This window comes from Myotis brandtii, unplaced genomic scaffold (assembly GCF_000412655.1).
Source record: "Myotis brandtii unplaced genomic scaffold, ASM41265v1 scaffold147, whole genome shotgun sequence".
Classification (NCBI taxonomy): domain Eukaryota; kingdom Metazoa; phylum Chordata; class Mammalia; order Chiroptera; family Vespertilionidae; genus Myotis; species Myotis brandtii.
The window spans coordinates 1,362,818-1,384,358 of NW_005355292.1; the positions used below are offsets into that span (position 1 = coordinate 1,362,818).

A 21,541-nucleotide genomic window follows, 5' to 3' on the forward strand; every position below is an offset into this window, starting at 1 on the left:
CGTCCCGAGGATGCCCAGCGAGCATGCGCTTTCGCTGCCCTGGGGGCACCTTTCCAGGAAGATGCGTGCAGAGCCCTTCCTCCCCCGCCCGCCGGGTCCGAGCCCAGCCCCAACTGGCTTTTTACTCTGGTTCCCCTGGGGACAGAGATCGGGCCTCAGGACCACCGGCCTCCCACTCGACCCCTCCCAACGCCGGGCTCCCCAAGGCGGACCTGCAGTGAAACTCGGCAGTGACTCACAGTTGCAGACATTTCTTTCCTGGCAGAAGGTGGCAGGCTGCTGCTGGCCTCGTTCCCCGCGTCTGAGAAGTCAGAGTTGTGGCTCCCGAGTGAGTTCACAGGGCAGCCTGCTCAGGATCCCACCAGCCCCGCCTGAATAGACCCCTCCTCCCTCTCCCCCCTCTTCCAGCTCTTTGCAGCTCCCAGCACAATGTGAGCACCGACTGAGATCTGCAGGAACAGATCCCAGAATTCTTCCCCAGTCCAGTCTTTCCTCTTAGCCCCAGTGAGCACAGGAACATGCTAGGGGCCAAAGCTATTTACTTGGCCTTCGGGGCTCCAGCACTGCTCTATGGGGGCCCTTGAGAGGGTCTTTTAGCCAAAGCAGACTTGGTAGATGTGGAGGAGGGGAAAGTATTTCAGGCAAGTGGAACAGTGGCTGCAAAGGCACTCAGCACAGAAGAACGAGGCATATTCCTGGGCTCTGAAACCCGTGTGTGCTGTCCCAGGGTCCTTTCTGTGCTTGGCTCTGACATTCCCAGCCACGCTTGGACTCACTGGTGGTGTCCTGTGCATCTAGAGCTCAGAATTTCCCAGGATGCCCCGCCTGGACTATCCTTCCGAGTGGGTCTCTCTGGTTTTAAGGACCCCACCCCCCTGAATCCCCACAATCCAATATTCTTGCAAGAACCCAGGCTTCAAAGACCAGGCGGTCTTATGAAGCTCCTTCTCATCTATTGGTTTGCCAAACTCGAGCAATTTCCAACCAGAGGGAGAAAAGCAGCAAATTAGTTTTGATAACAATTTCAGGAGAAGAGCAGGAAGAATCATCTCTATTTTGTCCTATTTATGGAAGAGTTGCAAAGGGTTTCTTTCCGTGAAAAACACAAAACCTTCCTAGGTCCTCTGCAATTTATGCCTTTCCTCTCTGAGCCACTCGGACACCTCTTTGCCTTCTAATGTGAGTCCCTTACCTGGGTCCCACCTTTCTCCTCCTTCCTCCAAAGCACCTTGCTCACACTTGTGCAGCACCAGCACTTATGACCCACCTCCTGGTGGCTTCTCGAATCGCTTCCATTGGCACCTTCTTGCTTCTTTATTTCTCCCTTCATTTGACCTGCTCCCTGTTCTTGGAAGGGCTTCTTTGGAGCATGTCAGTATCCTGTTCTGAATGTTATTTGGTGGTTCCTCTGTATATTGTTGGGAAGCTCATTTAGATTTCTTCCGCTGGAAAACAACACCATGCCTTCCTGTTCCAGAGTATATTGACAAAGCACGCCTGAGCCAGGGCTGCTGTCCTGGATGTCAAACAGTGTTGTAGGTTCACGCACTGACACGGATACAGGTGGTGGGCCACTGGCTTGGTCTCAGCAGCTTCATGCATCATTGAGTTAAATCCAACTTTGGAACATGCTGGTGAGATATCGAGAGTGTGGGATGGTTTTGTGAGGAGACAAGAAATTACAAATTGCAAAACAAAATGGCACAAAAACTAGTATCTGGTCCCACTTCAGGTCCCCTCCCAGAATCCTCCTCTCCGCTCTCTGTCTGCCTCTTTCCTGAGCAGATCCTGATCTGGCCACCCCGTCCTCCCCAGCTTGGGTTCTCAGCAAATCCAAGCTCCGAGTGCTCCTTGCTTCTGAAAAGGCTCGGCGATCACACGTCACAGACGTGTCTTTCCCTCGGTCAGTCACACATGTAGGATGTGAATGTCATGTGTACCCTGGGCTGAGAGTCTGAGCAGTTGACGTCCTGTGATCCCAACTCTCTGCTGAGCCACATGCGTTCTCTCTTCCCAGGAGTCCCGAGCCTCTCTGGAAATGGAGCTTGTGCCCACAATTCACCACCCCTTACCCACAGTCCTACAGCCCAGGAAGCTCTAAGACCAGAAAGCAGCAAACTCGTTTAGCAGCAAACCCTTGGCCTGAACCGAGGCTCTGTCTGGTCTCTGGTGGCCTGTGTGCTTGGCTGCAGGCGCTGCTGTGGACTTCACCGGGCCTGCTCTGCAGCGTCAGGTCTGTGCACCTTCTTCTCTTTGGGAAATTGGAACATTCTGAGTCGCAAAGCTTCCCGGGAGTTTGGATAAGGGGGTTTGGACCGTTCAACTTCTATGTCTGTAGATGCGCTGAGCACAGAAACTGACCAGCACTGTGCCTGATTCCGCACAGGTCCCCGTGAAGATCCCCCGAGTGAATGAGTGGGGTTTGTAAATTCACACGACTGCTCAGACTTCCATGTGCCTGAATAACTTGCTCATCAGTTAAGACTGAGTTCCTAAATGTCCTTCGATCAGTTTAGCCCAGGCCCTGCGAATTCTGTTGTTATTGTTTTGTTCTCAGATATTTTTGCCTGGGAATTTTCCCATCTAAGATCTTTCTCGTCCGGAGGAGTGTCTTCTTGTTCGCTCTGTGGAAATTGCTCTCAAATCTTTTCTGACTGAGTCGCAAACATGCCAACAAACCCCCATGATCTGATGGGGATCCTCAGTGGGCGTGGAGGCGGCCCCCGCCCTGCCGACTGCGGTTCCGTGTCAGAACCCGGGTGGGCGGGTATTTGACGGAATCTGCGGTGAGCTGAGGATGGCTTCCCTGATCTGCAAGAGCAAATCGCAGCTATTTCACACATTTGCAGGTATTTTAAGATGCAAACTTCACATTTACAGTATCTTGGATTCCTCCAATACTTATTGAGAGGGGAGCTCCATCATGTTTATACTGAATGTGGGGTGTGTTCTAGGGTCTCCCAGACCCCTCGCCCACCCACTTCTCAAGCTCTGGTCCTCAAACTCCACACCCCTGGGACCTCTGACGCAGATGACTGACTGGTGACCTTGGGCTTCACCTTCAGGACCCATTCCTCCCCCTGGGTCTTGGCCAGGGTCTTTCTTCTGCGGAGCCACCCCCTTTGCCTGTTGCTCACTGTGGGGTGGGGTGAGCCCCTAAAGTCTCCGCCCGGGCTTCTTCCCTGGTGACGGTGCAGTGATGAAGGATGGGCATGAGGGGACACGAGGAAAAGCTGGAGTTTGCTCCGGGCACAGATGGGACACCAATGCTAGTTGCATATTTCCCCCAACCACAGTTAGCCAGAAACACACCCACAGAATTTCTCTAGCAGCTCCCTGAGCTCGGCCCTTGCAGAACGGCTGCTCGGAGAATCCCATGTGCGTGTTCACTTGGCATCTGGCGAGCTGTGGTCCCACCTAGTGGTCAGCGGGAGGTAGCCCGGCTCAGAGGGAGGGGCAGGCACTGCCTGTTCTCTCCTCTGGGCAGAAGCCTGGGAATCTTACCGTTCATCCTGATTCGCAGGGGCCCGGCAGTGTCAAGGCCAAGGTGTGAGATACGCAGGGGAAGGGGGATTGGGAGGGGGAGAGGGCGGGCTTGGCACGTGCGTGGGGGGGGGGATGTAAGCGGGGGTGTGAGACGCGGGGGGCGTGGCAGTGCTTGTGCGGGGCAGTGCTGGGCTGAGAGGAGGAGATGCCTTTCAGTGGTTCTCAACCTCCTGGCCCTTTAAATACCGTTCCTCATGTTGTGACCCAACCATAAAATTATTTTCGTTGCTACTTCATAACTGTAATGTTGCAACTGTTATGAATCGTAATGTAAATATCTGATATGCAGGATGGTCTTAGGCGACACCTGTGAAAGGGTCGTTCGACCGCCAAAGGGGTCGCGACCCACAGGTTGAGAACCGCTGCATCCCACGCACCTGGAACGGTTTTCTTAACGTGCGGGGTAAGTCTTTCAGGTACACAGAGAAGGTCCCTCCAACAGCTCTGTGAGTCCTCACGGTTGTCACACTGGCTTCCTGCTTCTTTAAGGAGCAAAACCACACAGACGCAGGCCGAGCTGCCCTACCCAACACCAATCCACCCTCCCTGCTTTAAGGTTCTCAGGGGCATGCTGCACGGTGCTGTCAGGTGCCAGGGTTTGGAGGTGGGGCAGCCTGGACTGGGCTGGGTGGGGCGTGCACAGCTGGGCCCAGCGCTCTGAGAACTCCCCAGAAGCAGAGGGTTGCTTATTTCCTAAGCTTCTCAGTCCCTTTCAGCCTAATTTGCATAAACTTCTAATTTAGGGGCTGGATTAGCTAACATGAGCGCGACTTTAGGGAGGAAATGGTGACTTTGAAAATGCCCACAATATTCGCCTCGGGTGATGGTGAGCAGGAAGTTGCTAATGAAATAATTGGAAGTGGCCGCTCCAAGTTTCCCCGGTCAATACCGCTGACATCCTTAATTTGGGGTGACAGCTGGGCTCCATGGGCATCTTGACAGGCAGACCTACCGGAAACAATTATTTTACAGTTAGATGATTACCATGCAGGCATTCAAAGCTTCCAGAAATTTCTGTTAGCTAATAGGCTCTGGGTGCATGGAAATCGTGGTTTCCAACATCCGAGGGGTCTGGACATGTTTGGGGAGCACAGCCAGGTTGCTCTGTGCAGATATTTGGTCAGAATGTGGACTAGAATCTTGGCTCCTCTGCTTGTTAGCTGGGAGGCGTGGGACAGCTTACTAAAGCTTCAAGAGCCTCAGTGTCCTGGTCTCTGAAATGGGCATAATTAACCCTAGCTCAGCAGGTGCTGTGGGCGTGTTAATATGATGAGGCTCAGTGTTTTTGTTGCTGTTTTTGGTGGGAGCAGGGGTGAGTTATCTCCTGCTGGGCAGAAGCCTGGGAACTCTTACCAGTTCATTCTTGAACTACAAGGAGGAAGTCCAGGAGGGCCTCAGCGGGGGTTGCCCACCTGGAGAAAAGGCTGCCTTCTTTGAACACACACACACACACACACACACACAGAAGAAGCCAAAACCATGTTAATTTTTTTATTGTTCCAGTCATAAAAAGGAGGAACACCTCAATATGTAAACAGTTTCCCTAACACAGCAAGTTCTTAAAGATACAGGTTTTATTCTAAAAAAAAATTGGCATTGTAATAATTTCTCAATACATAGTTTGTGCTTTTGCATTTGGCATGCTTTCATCTCCATGTCCGTGCACAGACGTACTAAGAGTTGAGCAAAGGGAGTTACAAAAGGACCGAAAGGTGGGTCAGGAGCCAAACCTTACCGGAGCCCTGCCTGGCTTTCCTTATCTAAGAGCGCGGTGGGAAGGGCGGTGGGAAGGGCGGTGGGAAGGGCGGTGGGAAGGGCGGCGGGAAGGGGGGCTGACTTCAGAGCCAACCTCAGTCACGGGGCGAGAGGGAGGCCAGAGCCTGGGTGGGTGTGTGCGCTCTTCCTCCTTCCTTTCGGCTCATCTCTAAAGGAGCACTGCCCCTCGGCTGAAGCCTTGTTTTGCCATCGTGTTGGTTAATATCTGTAAGTCTCCCCTGTGTAACCCTTGTCTTATGGTTTTGCTGGGCATGTTGTCTACTACTCAAGGCTGTAGAAATTCCACCATTTTTCTCAGATTCGCTGAATCATTTCAACCCACTTGACAGTTTGGTCAAGGAGATTTGGCTTTCTTTCCACTGAAAGATTATTATTATTATTACTAGAGGCCCGTGCACAAAATTTGTGCACAGGTAGGGTCCCTAGGCCTGGCTGGCGATCAGGGCTGATCTGTATCTGTGGGGTAACCGGCGGGTTGATCAGGGGACCTCCCCTGGCACCCGCCTTAGCTAGCCTGGGGCCTGTGGTCTGGGGGCAGCTCCTGCGTTGAGCGTCTGCCCCCTGGTGGTCAGTGCGTGTCATAACAACCATTCGTTCTGCCAGTCATTCTGCTGTTCGGTCGATTTGCATATTAGGCTTCTATTATATAGGTTTATTTTTCCTGAAGACCCACGAGCGTTTAAGCACTTGGGCGGGCTTGTGAATGCATCTGCTGTGACTCTCCTGCCCGGCCGGTTCCTTAGCCCGGAGCCTGAGTCCCCTACAATCTCACACCAGTTTTCAAAATGCACATTTTATTGAATTCTCCAATTAGCCACCCCACCCCATCCCGCCCCACCCAGGCTGGCCTCGGCACCACCCAGACTCGCTTTGTGTGCGTCTATCTTTGGACCCTCTCCCCGGCTGGCCCCTCAGACGGAAAGGAAGGCCCTCTGTCTTGGATCTCCATCCCCCAATGCCACCCAGCCGTGAGGAACCTCAGGACAAACACCCTTCCTTCCCCAGGAAACCATCCGTGATGGCTTATGTGGAGGCTGACCTGCCGTCGCTAAATTTCAGAACAGTTGTCCTGGCCTCTTAACTCGGTTGCCTTATTTCTGAGACGAGTAAGTTAACTTCCCCGGTAGCCCTCAGGGTCTTCCTCGGTAGAGTGGAGTCGGTGTTTGCTCACAGGGCTTCGGTGTGGCTTGAGGCCCTCGGCACAGAGCTGCCATGTGGGAGAGCTGGCAGCCAGGAGGCTGGCGAGGAAGATGCCACTGCTCCTTAGAGTCCTCCCAACAATCTGCCTAGGACAGTGGTCGGCAAACTGCGGCTCGGCAAACTGCGCCTCGCGAGCCACATGCAGCTCTTTGGCCTCTTGATGTGGCTCTTCCACAAAATACCGACTTCTGCACATGGGCCACGAAGTTTCAATCGCACTGTATGTGCGCGCCCGCACGTGGTATTTTGTGGAAGAGCCACACTCAAGGGGCCAAAGAGCTGCATGTGGCTCGTGAGCCGCGGTTTGCCGACCACGGGTCTAGGACGTCGCTGCCTATAGGTGTGTGGGGACCAGCCCGCAGTCCAGCCAGTGCAGATGGTGAGCAGAAGCCAGAGCACCAGCCAGCTCTCAGAGTGCCGAGTGGCGCTCTGTGCTGGTCTGGTTTTCCCGGGCTGCTTGGGTCCCTGAGAACAGAAACACGAGTGCGCACCCGCTCCCAGCTTTGGCGAGCTTCATGCTCCTTGAAAACAAAACATTTTACTTCTCTAGGCTGCGAGCATTTTACCAAAAACTCCAGTTCCCCCCAAAAATTTCTGGGCACAGTGCGGAAGAGCAGGTGTGTGTGCCTTGTTTCTTTTTAGGAGATGTGTGTCCTCTGGGAATGGGGACGGGGACGGGGACACCAGCGTGCACCCAGAGGCACCCGCCTGCTGAGCCAGGCCTGGGGAGGCCGGGCTGTGCTTGGTTTAAAAGGTTCCTGACAGTTCCATGTGTTGGTAAGAAAGGAACTTCCAGGTCAATGGAAACATGAATGTCTACACACATGCAGCCCTCAAACTAGACTCAGACTCATCTTCCGTTTCACGGAGCCAGCATTCAAAAAGGCCGGGAAAGTGTAGGCGCTCCTGTGGGCTTTTAACCTAGTGAGGAACTTTTCAGAATAATTTTCTTTCTGTCTCAGGAAATGGCTCACAGGACAACCTCATATTTTATGGTCCGTAGTAAATATTTCAGCCTTAGTGTTGTGCTAGTTTATTAGGAAAAATACGATGAATTGTCTTTCAATTATTAGTGGAAAAGAGGGATATGGCTGAAAAAATCAGTTGAATTAAAATATTACGATGGCTTACGGTTTTTGCCTCCTTAGCTCTGTGCTGCTTGGTTGAGTATTACTTTTTGTTGCTTGGGCCCTAGGTGTTCGCTTCAGGGAAGGTAGCGCTGGATTCAGGTGAAAAGGAGTTGCCAACAACCCGCTGGAGCTGACCGAGCTGTTCATAGCGGCCGGGAGAGGTAGCCACAGCCTTGGCCGGGTGGCTCAGCTGGTTAGACCATCATGCAGATACACCGAGGTTGGGCATTTGATCCCTGGTCAGGGCACATATAAGACTCAAACAATGAAATCAGGTTTAAAAAAATAATTTGTAAGTAAACATTTTATTTTATTTATTTATTTATTTATTTATTTTTTTGTAAGTAAACATTTTTAAATCACTTTGGTTTGTAGTTAGGCTTATTATTGGAATATTGTGTAACTATATTTGGGGGCCAATTTTAATCTTTTAGGCAGAGTTGAATGATTAATACGGGCAGCTCTATGGACATACGTTAGATCAGATTATGTGAATTTAGTTTTGGGATCTTTTTAAAAAGATGAATATGATTTGGGTGTGGAAATAAAGAATAGCTTTTTTTAGGAGCAGTTTGGCCACCGAAGGACATGCCATCCTAGGAAGAAAGGGCAGGAATATCCCGCACGTGGCATGCTGAGTAAGTACCTGTTTGCCTGGGCACTGCCCATATCACCTTGGTTTCCCCAGGTCTGCAGGTGGAGCGGGCCTCTGCCAGTCCTCAGACCCCATGGAGGGGTCCAGGCTGACAGGCTTCAGGTTGCCACGGCAGCAGCCTGCAGGCCCTGGGTAGCCAGGCACCACATGGGTGCTAGGATTTCTCCCCGGAGCACAGTCTGTGCAGACAGGAGGAGAGGGGGGGAGTGGAGTGGGGGAGACTACTTTGCCAACACAGGCAGGTATTTGTCATCATTTTGGAATCCTGGAAGGTGTGAGCGCTTACCATTGTCCCTGGGTGGCTCTCGTCTTAGATATGTCCCCGGGATGAAGAAAGAACTCAGGGCCATCTTTGGCGAGCCCCTGCCTACGCAGATGTTTCAAGGGACAAGAAGATTTCTCTGCAGAAGTCCAGCTGGCCTTTGGCACAAGACCTCCCTTACCCTCTGCTGAGCTATGGGCTGGCATCATAATGCCCAGCCATCACTCGTGGGCTCTCCGGGTGTCTCTGGGGCAGGTACAAACTCTTTTACATTTTTGATCTCAGGTGGTCAGACTGCGAACATAGTACATGCTCAATTAAAACTGGGGGTGGACAAGAAACGGCAAGAGATAGGAGCAGCCCCAGGAACAGGTTCTTGGCTGCTGCTCAAGGATGGCATGGGCACTCAGAAGAAGGTGCCGGGAAAGACAACTCTTGGTGGTGAGCAGAGGGAGGGGGTTCAGAAAGAGGCGCTGGGCGTGCTTGGAGGACAACCTGCAGTGGGCTGAAGTGTGGGCTCCTGGAGACACGACCAGCTGCGTGGCCACCCAGAGTTCCTTGCAAATCAGGAAAGGCTTGGCCTTGCTGTCCCCGTTGGGTGGCTGTCAGAGGAAAGGGAGGGGTGCACCATTGCTTGCCCAGGGCGGCACTTGTTTTGGTGGTGGGGTGGGTTTGAACAGACCCAGCCCCTGTTCTTAAAAGGAGGGAGCAGGGTCAGACCATCTGGGGAGATGGCTGGGGTCATCGGATGAGCCAACTGAGTTTGTGCACAGGGCATCATGATGCCCCAAAGTGACGATTCCTAGAGTTTCAAGAATGTGACTTGCGAAGGGGAATAAAAGGCTACAACAATCGCCATGGGAAAATGAGACCTTTTTTGGACTTCCTTATACTTCATTTATGCATCAGTGTTGTTGGACTTTAACTTAGTGTGGGAGGGGCAGCCCTGTGCACAGGGGACTCAAAGGGTCTACACTAGTTCCTGTAGGGAGAGGTGTCTCCCTGACCCAGGTGGGTGTTCTGTGGTGTCAAGAGTGCTGGCCACGGTCAGCTTCAAAGACACAGGGTTCCCGGAAGACATTTCTGGGGGGCGGGGGATGTCATTGTTTAGATGGGCAGGGACCAGGCCTGGAAGAAGAGGCTCGCCCAGAGAGGTGGGCATGGCCAAGCTTCTGGACAACCCAAGGCTGAGCCAAGGGAGGGCACTGTTCCTTCCCCGTCTCACGGGCAGCTGTGCCAGAGCTGATGCCAGAACGGCACCTGCTGGGCGGACCTCAGGACAGCGCTCCTCCTCCTCCTCTGACAATGCTGGCCCAGGACCGGAGGCTCTGGTCACGCACAGCGGGTGGCGGCCCAGCTCCGGGCTCCGCCGACCCAGCTCTGTAGCTGTGTGTGGCAGTGAGACACCCCACATTGACATTCTCCGTAGGGCCGTCAGCCAGGTCTGGAGTGTCGGTGGTGAACGAGGTCTGATCTTAGGCTCCTGGGCTATCTTGCTTCTTTGGACGGATGTTTTATGATTTCTTAGACATGATGATGAGTTCCACATCTCTTTCCCCAGTGTCTGCTACTTACAGCCCTTCCTATGCTTATAGAGAGTGGCTGGGTGATAGCACAGTATTCACGCCCAGTGTGAGCACAGGGCTTTATTCTGAAAATGCTCCGTTTCATCTGTCAGTAGAAACATGTCATTCTCTGAAATCAGGACCTGTGGCCTATGTGGTCACACTTCTCTGGCCAACCACAGAGCACATTAGGGTTCGGGCCTATGGGGAGGGGTGGGGAGCGTCTAAAAATAAGCCTGCAAGTCCCACGGTCACTGGTGATCAGTCTCCATCACTTAGTCACGTTGGGACCTCAGTGAACCCATCTGGTGTCTTGAAGTATTTTGTCCCCCCTCACCCAGGACTCTGAACTAGGTGGAGGCCGGAAGCTTCCTTTTACCAAGGCAATGAGGCCAAGTAAAAGTTTGACTCCTTTTGCATTTGTTTGAGTTTTATGGTGGTGAACTTGGAGAGTTTCCCCTCCCACTGAGTTACCGGGGGTTCCGTGCCGCTGCAGGGCTGCAAACCTTCTGCATGATCCGTGTTGCAGACGGCCTTCCCTAGTTTCCGACCCAGGAGCAAGTCCACCTCAACTTCCATCATGTATGTGTTGGCAATACAACATCTCAGTGATTTGTTACAAATATTTTCTCTCTCACGTCATTTCTAGGAGAGCGCTTACGAGGAAAGTCGATGTCGTTTTCAGTAGAACTGAAGCGGGAACCACTGGGCCTGGCCGACCCTTTGGCTTTGGAAATGCTTCTTAGAAGCCCAGAGGCTCAGCTCAGTGACACTGAAGAGCGAGTTTCCTCTTGACTCATCGCGAAGCCCCGCTGTCCGGGCCCCTTCCATCCACCACTTCCGTCATCACCCATCTCTGCTGCCCCAGCCTCAGAAAGCAGCGGGCAGCCCAGTAACCACCCTTTCCTACTCTCGCTTCTCCTTTTCCAAGAGAAGCATGTACGTCCTTATTTGCATGTTAAGCTTTTCACTGAGCTACTGGAGGGGGCCAGACTAGTGCGCGTAACCCCAACAGTAGCTCAGGGTTCATCTATCACGTGGTCACTGCAGGCGGGAAAGGGGGGGTGGTGGGAGGGAAGGGGGCACCAGCAGGGACACAGCAACGACAGCTCAGAGGTGAGTGCAGTCCTCCTGCCAGAGAGCAGGGGAGAGAGGGCTGGGATGGGGGGGGCAGCTGGGGCTGCGCGCTCCCCTGCAAGCCCAGCTTACCCCACTGAGGCCCAACTACATAGTAAAGTGTCTGTGGGTCCCAGCGAAGCTCTAGCCCGGTCCCTGCCTGGGAACCACCATTTCTGTGCTGTTCAGTAGTGGGTAGTGTTCCCGCCTCACTTTCTGAGTTGGCCGCTGGGTCCCGGCTGGCTGTCCCTCTGCTCACCACTCTGGGGGGCGGGTTCTGAGAAGGAAGAAGTCTTTCTTTGAGACCTGACTTATGACTGGGCTACCACAGTCCTGTGAAGCAGTTGGCCGCTTACCAAAAAAAATGTGTATTTTTCCCCTTTGAACAGACCTATGGGTGGCGTACAGATTTATCCTGGGAGAGAGCATATTGTTCTAAGTTGTCCTGGCATCTCTTAATACTGCAGCATAATGCTTACTAACTAATAGTAGTTACTGGTACGAATAGCATTTAGTAGTATGTACAGGGGCCAGCAAACTTTCCCTGTAAAGGCCAGATTCTCAATATTGTAGCCTCTGGCTGCATGACCTCAACTCTGCTAGCGTGTGGGAGCAATAATAACGGATAGGGTGCCCGTGTTCCAATAAAACTTTATTTGTGACACTGAAGTGAGAATTTCATATCCTTTCCACATGTCACAAAATAGTCTTCTTTAGTTTACTTTCCCCCCAACAACTTAAAAATGTCAAGCCATTCCTAGCTTGCAAGGCTTCCAGAACCAGACGGCGGCCAGGGGCTGGGAGCAGATCTGCTTTGCGGACCCTTTTTGTAGTAAAAAGAGCCCAGGGCTCACACCTTGGCACCTGGATGGGACCGGGGCCTGTGGTTCGCAGGCCTTGTGACCCAGGGGCCAGGCCGTGCTTTGCCTACTCCCTGGATTTCCATTTATAACATGGAAATTCTAGCACTCAGCTCCCCGAGGGGTTAGAATGAAGTGGGGTAGTTTGAGTAAGTGCTCAGACACGGCGCGCAGTAGGGCATAATGTCGTCTTGTTACTGTACACACTGTGCTTCATCAATGTCTCTAGTGGCCTGAGCAAGCTCTACTTCCAGATGCCACACTGCGTCTGCAGCTCCCCGGACAGCAGGGGCAGAGATAGTAGGAAGAGGCGTGCTTTACTCCGTTTTAATTAAAGGGTAACATGTCCGTAAGTATAGGTTGGCCCTAAAGTCTAGAAACAAGATAATATTATCAATGAATTGTCTGTGTTGGCCGTTTTCTGACTTCACAGCCATCCACCGGAAGGAACTCCTGGGAGAGAGTATCTACCGTGTCTGCAGGACATTTCATTTCCAACTGCCCTGTTGTGAACCACAGCGTACCACCCAGGCCGAGGAAAGGAAGACTGAAGACTTGTCAGTCTGACGGCGAGCTGTCTTGGAAAAGACTACGGATAAAAAAAATCTTGAATTGCTCAGCTAACCAGATGATTTCACATTCTTGCGGCGAGTTCAAGTATAGTTTCTAACAGCATTTCTATAGCCTTCTTCTCTATCCATCTTTACAAATAGTTTCTGAACCTCCCTACGATACCTGCTTAAACTTAAATTTAAAAAAAAGCAAAGGGGGAAAAAAGTAGGAAACTGAAATATGAGAAAGTGTAGGGAGGGAAAGCATTTGGAGACTTCAACATTTTGGCTTTATGTGAAGTCATAAGTAATTTTGAAATTAGGATGTAATGGAAAACAGACATTAGCACCCTCACCTGGTTAAACCTGGAAGAGGAAATTGTGCTTGAGAGTCAGGTTGGCACTTTCAGGGACAGTAGCTGATTTCGGAGAGGAAACACGAGTTACTGAACTACGGGAACGGATCTGGGACTGGAGGAAAGAGCACAGGAGAGGGACGGATGGAGGAGGGGTGGGCACAGGGCACCTTCTCCTGGACCAGTGGCTGGGATGCCGGGTTTCCAAGGAACAGCAAAGCGATGACCCGGCACTACCCAGGATGTGCTCATTGCCAGGGGACACCCAAGACACAAACAACTGTGCAGCTACACGAAGCGGACACAGGTGAAGAGGGCTCTGTCAGTGGGAACGCCGCTGGGGTGGGCGGGAGTGAGAATCTGTGGGTCTCAGCACCCTGGGGTGGGCGGGATTGAGAATCTGAGGGTCTCAGCGCCCTGGGGTGAATCCTCCCTTTTCTCCAGATCGGGGTCAACTGGAGCAAACGGCCACCTTTGGCTCAAAGTGCTTCTCCAGCGAATGGACCCCCCATGGTTTTATGGAAAAGAGACTCCAATACACCAACCAGACACCACAATACCAATCGAGAGTGATTCTTATTCCTTATGGGTGCTGTTGCATTAAAATAGGCTTGTTTATTTTCATCGCACTTGGTTTGCTAACAAAGTGGCCGAGGGAAGGGGGTCTGGATACGGAGTGTGGGGACTGGAAATCGTGGGGGCATCTTTGTGGAACTGTCTTAACGGAAAAACACCATTCAGTACTTGCTGCTTAGAAAATCCAGTCTTAATGAGCTTCTTTCCGTTCCAAATTTGAACAGTTGACACAAAATACACCGTTAAACTGTTATCAATAATTGTAGAAAAATAGACATGTTTGCGCGGGACATTCTAGTAAAAGGGTCTTCTGGAACATCCTCGTTGAGAGACTCAGAGGCTCACGTTACAAAAACGAGATTTGGTTCATGTTCTGTCTCCAACTACATGGACACCAAAGACAGTGGGGATAGGGAGGGCCTCACCCCGGGGGGGCCCTGTCACCGTGACAGAACCGACCGCCATGTGCGTGACCAAGGGCTGTCAGGCTCTTTGTTCAGTTGTGCTAACGGGCCCCGAGCTGCTGTTCCCACCAGACAACAGGGCGTGTGTGGTCCTTTAAGCCTTAGTAACTGTTTTAAAAAGGCCCAGTGAGTCTTCAAGAGCTAAATTAGCAGACTTTTTGCAACCCCTGCTCGATTTCGCTTTGTGCTACCAGGCCACGCCCTGCAGCTCTGGGGGTGCTGTAGGGTGAGCGCCCAAGAGTCAAGAGCGCCCTGTATAAGGCTACGTACGTACGTACATGGAGGAAAGGCCACAATCCCTCCCACAGCCTGGCAGGAAGCGTGTGGGGCTCCCTCCTCCTCTTTGACTGCAACCTCCTCAGAGTGTGGAAAGAATAAACGATTCAACAGATATTCAACGCAGAGTGAGATGTTGGCAAACAGGAAGGGGCTATGGCCAACAGGTTTGTTCTCCAGAAAGTCAGTGCCAAGAAGCAGTTGTCCTGATGCAAAGTCTTGGAAATGGGAGAAGAGAGGCCCCGTGATAGACTGAGGAGCCGCTCTCCTTATCTCCCACACACGCTTTTTAGTAGACAAGGTCCCTCCACTATGGCGAAGGCCTGGGTGATCTGGTGCGGGAGAGCAAGGTCAACAGGGAGGCACGGCTAGTTTGAGTTCTTGGACTTCCTCGGTGCAGAGCCTCAAACTGAGCACAGCTGTGGGAGCTGACAATGAACTTGCCTCCAGTCAGTGGATATTGATGATGGGCGACTGCGTTAGGGAACAAACAGTTTAAAAGAGTAAAATTAATGTGAAAGATCTTCACAGTGCAAAATTTCCACCTGCCCTTGACGTTTTCATGTAAGATTCTCTTTCTTTATTTGAAAAAAAAATTTTTATATTGAAATTTAGATTATCAGTACAAAATACCACCCTCCCTCTTAGCTCTCCCTCCATTCTTTCCTTCCTTCTCTCCTCTTTTTCTTCCTCTCTATGTCTACATTTATCTTTGCAGATTGAAATGAATTAAGGCTGCAGTTTTTTTTTGTTTTCTTTTGCTTGAACACTTTGGATTTGATTTCAGAATAAATAACAATGCAAGAAGCCGATGGATAAGCCCCCGGGTCAGGAAAGAGTGCAGGATAAAGTCAGTGTGTGAGGTCAGTGACACTATGAGCCTTTATGAAGTTCATGACTCCAGACCCAACCATCTTCTGCTCACCTGCCATGTCTCCTTGTAAAAGTCTGTAGTTTCTCGTGACTACGGAATGGAACCGCTGGAGAATCAGTGGTTTTGCAGAAGAGTGTCCCAAACTACAAAGGGTGAGCGCTCGTGTGAAAAGCATGAACATGTCATTGGTGACAAGCCCGAGAATGTCCTCGGGGAATTCTTCCCCAGGCTGGTCAGTGAGGCCCTGGTTGTCTTAAACAAGAGGCCTCAGTTTGTAAACATTTCACAGTATATCAGTGTATTGGTGGTGCGTTTTGCCATCTGCTGGACCTCCCAACTCCCCCCAGACCTATGGCTTATTAGATTCAACGAAAGGATCAGTGAGGGAACAGTGAGGTACCTGAACGGGCTGCCAGTCTGGGACACAGAACAAAGGCCATGCACGAAAGGGCCAGCAGTCAATGGGATCAAAGCAATTCAGAAAAAGACATCAGAACGGAAATGCCTACTGTACAGTGAGAATCTTTTTTCTTTCATCTTATTTCTAAAGTTATATATCTAAACCTACACTAATTATATATCTATGTACATTATTTAGAAGTTGTGTTCTACAGTACTTTTGTACATGCTGGGTTTTATTAATAACTGCCAAAGAAAATACTTACATAAGGCATATATATGTACAGTGTTTTGTCTTTGCCTCACCTGGGTCCTACACCTGTGATGCCCTTGGGGGGCAAGCACCTGCCCTGGAGATGAACTGTGTGGGGATCTAGGAAAGTGAGGGCTACCCTCTGTGTCTCACTGCAGGAACGAACAGACACTGGGCCTAATGTGTATCCCAGGTCACATGTTCGCCACACTCTTGTGAGTGATCTGGTCTTGTACAGCACATGCAGGTCAGTAGCTTAAATCTCTAGGAGTTGGGTGTGTGGAATTTAGGAAGGAGACAGGCTTGGGCCATCAACGAGGGCACCTTACACCTTAACCAAATCGTGTCTACCTCTTCAATCAGAGTAACTGAGGGAGGGCAGGCAGAGATTTTACACCTTGAAGATTTGTTTTCTGGTAATGCCAAAATTAAATACAAATAAAGGAAGAACAAAGTAAGAGAGGCAGAAAGCAGGAGGATGAGAGACAAGGAGAGGTTGGGGGGACAGGGGAAGGGGTGGCCTGGCCAGAGGAAAGGTTGTGGGGACAGGAGAAGGGGCGGCTGGCCTGGGGAAAGGTTGGGGAGGAGAGGCCCGGCTGGGGGACTACACTTTGGACTCGTTCTCGAGGTTGGCCACATCACCATTCCTTTCTGTTTGCTCCTCGAGGTTCTTTTCTTCCTCTTCGGTCTCCAGTTCCGCATGTTGGTTGAGTTTGCTGGACACAGACCAACTGAGGGGCAGCTCTGCCCTGCTGGCCAGCTCAGCCAGCTCTTTGGCACTGAGGGAGGGGGTGCTGGTCTCATAGGTCTCGTGGAAGCTGTTGTAGTCGACTTCATAGAACCCGTCCTCCAGCGTCAGGACCGGGGTGAACCGGTACCCCCACAGGATCTCGCTGGTGATGTAGGAGCTCCGAGCTTGGCATGTCATCCCTGCAGAGGGAAGAGCGGAGGCTTTAGTGTGAGTGTGGGCTCTCTGTCCCCAGGGGCCCTTGGGGAGCTGGGCGGGGCTGCTGCCTGCGGCTGTTCCAACTGTGACCTGCATAGGGTGTCACAACGATGGAGGTGCTGTCCATGTTGTAGACACACGCTAGCATGCACGAGAGCGTGTGCTGGGGAGTCCAAGCCTCCCAGGGGCGCTCAGGGGAGCAACGTGAGAGTCTGGCTCTCATCAAGCCACACTTGCCCGCCAGGCCACACACAAACACACGGGCCCAGGTGCCCGTGCACAAGGTGCCTATGCACACAGGTGTTCATGCACACAGGGGCCCGTGCACACAGGTGTTCATGCACACAGGTGCACACTTATGTGCTCTGGGAGAGCCCTGAGGTCATGACTCTGACCTCCCCCACCCCAACTGTGCCTAAGTCCTACCGGGACCTGAGCCAGGAGTAGCTTCTTTTTAAGTGTGAAATGACAGACTGAGGGAAACGCCACCCGCCTCCCGAGAGAAGACTAGCCCACAGGCTTGGTGTAAATACAGGGAATGCAATGGGCGCGCTTTCCCCGCCATCTCTGCAAAACTACTCCGGACACGGAGGCGTCCATTCGGTCATTCCTTCAGGGTCGACTTCTCTATTAGCTGCGTAGGCCCCGCTCCCACGGCCCCACCGCGAAGCCGGGAAAGCCATGGAGGCAGCGAAGGGATCTGGAACAGGCACCGAGCAGCCTAGGGCCAGGCCCGCACGCCAGGGACTCAGCAGGCAGAGCCCATGTTTAGATTCACAGCAGCACATCAGGTGGGAGACGTTTTGTGCCGAATGCCAGCGCCATGAAGCCTCCTCAAGAGAGAGCCTCCTTCCCCCTTGCAAAGGCCAGAGGAGTTGCTCAGCAGGTAGACAAAGGATCAACATTTCCGAGAATCTGACTCCAGCAAAATAAAAGTGGTGGGCCCCTCCCCCCTTAGCGTCCTGTGAAATTAATCTGTTGCCAGTATTCAGACCCCAGGACTGCACTGGAGATGCTCTGGGCTTATTTTTAATTTTTTTTAATGTTTAAAATGTTTTTAATTTTTAATTATTTATTTACTAGAGGCCTGATGCACGAAATTTGTGCAAGAGTAGGCCTTCCTTCCCCCAGCTGCCGGCGCTGGCTTCCCTCTGGCACCCAGGACCCAGGCTTCCCTCACAGCCCTGGTTTCGTCCAGAAGGTCATCTGTAAGGATGTCCAGTCTAATTAGCATATTTCGCTTTTATTCTATAGATTTTTTTTTAGGGAGAGTAGAAGAGAGAGGGAAAGACGGAGAGAAACATCAATGTGAGAGAAACACATCGATTGGCTGCCTCCTGCACCAGCCCTGACCAGGGCCCGGGCGGATGAGGAGCCCTTGACCCGGGATCCTTTGGTCCACAGGCTGATGCTCTGTCCACCGAGCCACACCGGCCAGGGCGAGAGTTTTCACTGCAAATGCTAGGCTGTAGGACGCGACCCTCCTTCACTCTTGGTCCTCACGCTCAGGAAGAGCAGCCCTGGGCTAGTGCGGTGAGAAAGTGCCGCACACTGTGCTTCGGAGTCTCTGTGTGGGAGAACCCGGGTGGCCCGTGACGTTCTGCCATCTCTGAGGTCCTGGAAGAACGCTCCCCTCCAGCAGGTCAGTGCAGCCCGTGCTCCTCACTCACCCGGAGAGCCGCCTTGGCCCAGGTGCATGGTGCCGCCAGGGAGGGCTGCTGCTCCTTCTGTGGCCCACACATTGGCGGGCCACTGGGACTCACCACTAGCTTCGCAAGAACAAGTTGAAATGTCTAAAAAGGCATCTACGTGTGTGTTCCTAATTCTACTCTCGCCAAGTAGTTGATGAATCCACAAATTAGGTATTGAATTAAGTCACAAACACCGTTTATCAGTGTGCGTTGTATGCCAGGCGCCAAACGCTTTCTGTGCCTGGGCCATCACATCCTTACAACAGCCCTCTCTGGTGGTGCGGACACATCTATTTTGCACAGGAGCAAACTAAGGCCCAGAGAGGTTAGTTAACCATCCTGGGTCACACAGGGTTATGGACTGAACTGTGTGCCTTCAACATTCGTATGTTTAAGCCCCAACCCCCTAACGTGGCTGTATGTGGAAACGGGATCTTTGGAGAGGTCAGTAAGGTTACATGAGGTCAGAAGGCGGAGCCCTAATCCAATAGGACTGGTGTCCTTGTAAGAGGAGGCGACACTGAGAGCTCTGTCCTGTGTGCACAGGTGAGGCTAGGCGAGGACACAGCGAGAAGGCGGCTGTCTGCCAGCCAAGCAGAGAGGCTCCCCCAGACACCAACCCTGCCGGCACCTTGATCTTGGAGCCTCTGGCTTCAAGAACGGTGAGAAAATATATTTCTGTTGGTTAAGCCACCCCGTCTGCGGGCTGTGATGCCAACGCAGCCAACTAACCCCAGGGAGAGTGGACCCAAGGCTCTAGTTTAGTGAGTCGGGCTCCACAGCCCGGGCCCTCCATCAGCACACTATTCGCTTTATTTTTGAAGACAGGGACCATGTGTTAATGAGGATCTTTATAGCTCCGGTAAGTGCCCCCACTTACATTCTACAAGATAAAATGGGGTGCGGACGAAGCAGCGGGGCCCAAGCCGCTGGGGTTGGACCCTTGCTGCCCACCACACCTGCTCACCATTGCCAATCCCCGGTCCCCCCTCTCTCCCACCTGCCCTTGTGTTCTTCTACCAGCTCTCCTTCTAAGCCTGTGCATTTTTTTTCTTGTCTTCTGCACAAGTGTGTTTATTCTTGACCAAATCTGGGGCACTGCTCTCTAGGAAGTTGCTTGGAGACACCAAGCCACCTCCATCCCTTTTTAGCAAAATCAGGGAGAGTCCCAAGTCCAACGGCAAACCCCAAGGTTCTTCCCAGCTCTCCCAGGCGGTGTTTGTGTCGCTCTCCCCCAGCAGTGAGCACCCGGCTCCCTACACTCCGTAGATGTCTCACTGGCTCTACCCCACAGGCACACACAGCAGTGTGGGGATGACCACGTCCAACACTCTACTGGGGACTTGCTGTGCCAGACTTAGGTCTCACAGGAAGGAGCAGATGCTGGTTAGGTTGACACAGAGAAACCCATGCGACTCTCCCAGCCCGACCAACCAGGACTGTCAGATGCACTTGAAGGCCAATCAGGAAGCTTCCTGCTTCCAAAAACTCTACTCTGACAGAACGCCCATCCGTCAAAGACTGTCTTAAGATTTCTTCCTTTTGGTCCATAAAACCTACTTTCCTTTGAAAGTCCTCCGAGTCTCTCCCGGAAGGAGAGCGGCAGCAGCCGCCCCTCTCGTCTAAGGACGCGGCTGCTCTCTGTCCTTTTGACGCCATCAACCGCAGGCCAATGAGGTCAAATTCCAAACGCCTGGGCAGCTCTTCCTAATCTTAGAGCATCCCCCGGAGGTGGGATCCCCAGAGCCCTGTGTCCGAGTTACTTCCTTCGTGGTTCTTTCTAGGTGGCCACGGTATCCATTTCATACCCAGTCAGTTCAGGTGTCCCTATCTGTATTTCACTGGAGGGTTTAAATGGTTCAGAAATGAAGGCAGCATAACCAGATGCATTGAGAAAAGCCTCATTCCCACCCTGCCCTCCCACCCCACGGCCCCGCCTCCTCTGTGGCCATCACCGCTCTGCTCGCTCCTTTAGGATCCCGGACACACTGCTGTGGGGACCGCGGGCTTAGCATCTACACTGCAGACCCCGCTAGCTCATGTCCCAGCGGCCACGCGAGACCGAGACCCGCGTGTCAGGGATGAAGTGGAAAATACAAGTGAGGCCAGAGCAGCGCGCATGGCAGGAGCGCAGGGCGAGCGAAGGAGGAGGCAGCGGCGGGTCCCCGGAGACAAGCGGGACTGCAGTTAGTTCGGAGGAGAAACGGAGAAAACCGAGATCTCCTGCGAATGCCTTCGCGGGGCGGCCCCTGACATGGGCGCCGACCGACTGACCGTCTGTGAAAAGCTTTCCACCTGCTAGAAGGTGCAGCGAGGAGGAGGGCGGGAGGCGGCCTGGAGGCCCCGGATGGGGCGGCGGGGAGAGACTTTTTGCTTTGCTCGCAGAATGGATGGAAAGAGAAAAAAAACGCACCCGAATACTGTGCTCATTCACGGGGCGCCCCGGGACGCGAACCCGAGATGCTGAGCCCAAAACATTCTCGCTGGCGCAGGATCCCCCTACTCGGGGCGGCAGGGACTTCGGGGGCCGCCCCCCCTCCTGGTACCGGTGGGGAAACAGAGGCAGCGTCACCAGCCCAGACCGCCCGCCCGGACCCTCCCCGCCCGGAAATGCTGCGCCCGCGCTTCAAGCACAAACACCTCCCTCGAGCGCACAGGAGGGAGCCGGGAACGCGCCCAACTCCCTCTCCCCGAGAGCTGTCCCCCAGGGCCAGGGCCAGGGCCAGGGCCTGTGTGTCTGTGTGTCTGTGTGTGTGTGTCAGTGTGTCTGTGTGTCTGTGTGTGCGTCTGTGCGTCTGTGTGTCTGTCTGTGCGTCTGTGTGTCTGTGTGGTCTGTGCGTCTGTGCGTCTGTGTGTCTGTGCGTCTGTGCGTCTGTCTGTGCGTCTGTGCGTCTGTGTGTCTGTGTGGTCGGACCCACTCACTCATCACACACACGTGTGGACTGGATGCTGCTCTGGGCGCCGGGCAGATGGGAGGAGCAGACACGGATGCGCACGGCAGCCAGAGAGACGGCGTGTTTGGGTTTAGAGGTTGTTGGGGGTTAG

General features: G+C 52.8%; 1 protein-coding gene and 1 long non-coding RNA gene across 3 annotated transcripts in view; one reads left to right on the plus strand and one right to left on the minus strand.

Moving 5' to 3' along the window:
* Positions 1-1,804: 1,804 nt before the first annotated feature.
* LOC106725243 lies at positions 1,805-13,646 on the plus strand. The gene is made up of 5 exons (XR_001361117.1): positions 1,805-2,233; positions 7,718-7,813; positions 8,218-8,290; positions 8,622-8,824; positions 12,544-13,646. It is a non-coding gene; the product is annotated as an uncharacterized LOC106725243 (long non-coding RNA).
* A 152-nt stretch (positions 13,647-13,798) lies between these two features.
* KCNJ6 (potassium channel, inwardly rectifying subfamily J, member 6) overlaps positions 13,799-21,541 on the minus strand; it is a 170,609-nt gene continuing 162,866 nt past the window's right edge. Inside the window, exons 4-5 of one of the 2 annotated variants that reach the window (XR_313288.2) lie at positions 15,259-16,789; positions 13,799-14,807 (exon numbers count right to left, since the gene is read on the minus strand). Coding sequence is in view for 1 of the 2 variants with exons in the window: in XM_005861290.2 (XP_005861352.1) it covers positions 16,464-16,789 (326 nt within the window). In the remaining variant the exon portion in view is untranslated. Of the gene's footprint in view, positions 14,808-15,258; positions 16,790-21,541 lie in introns of those variants that run through there. The other variant, XM_005861290.2, reaches the window with a different exon arrangement.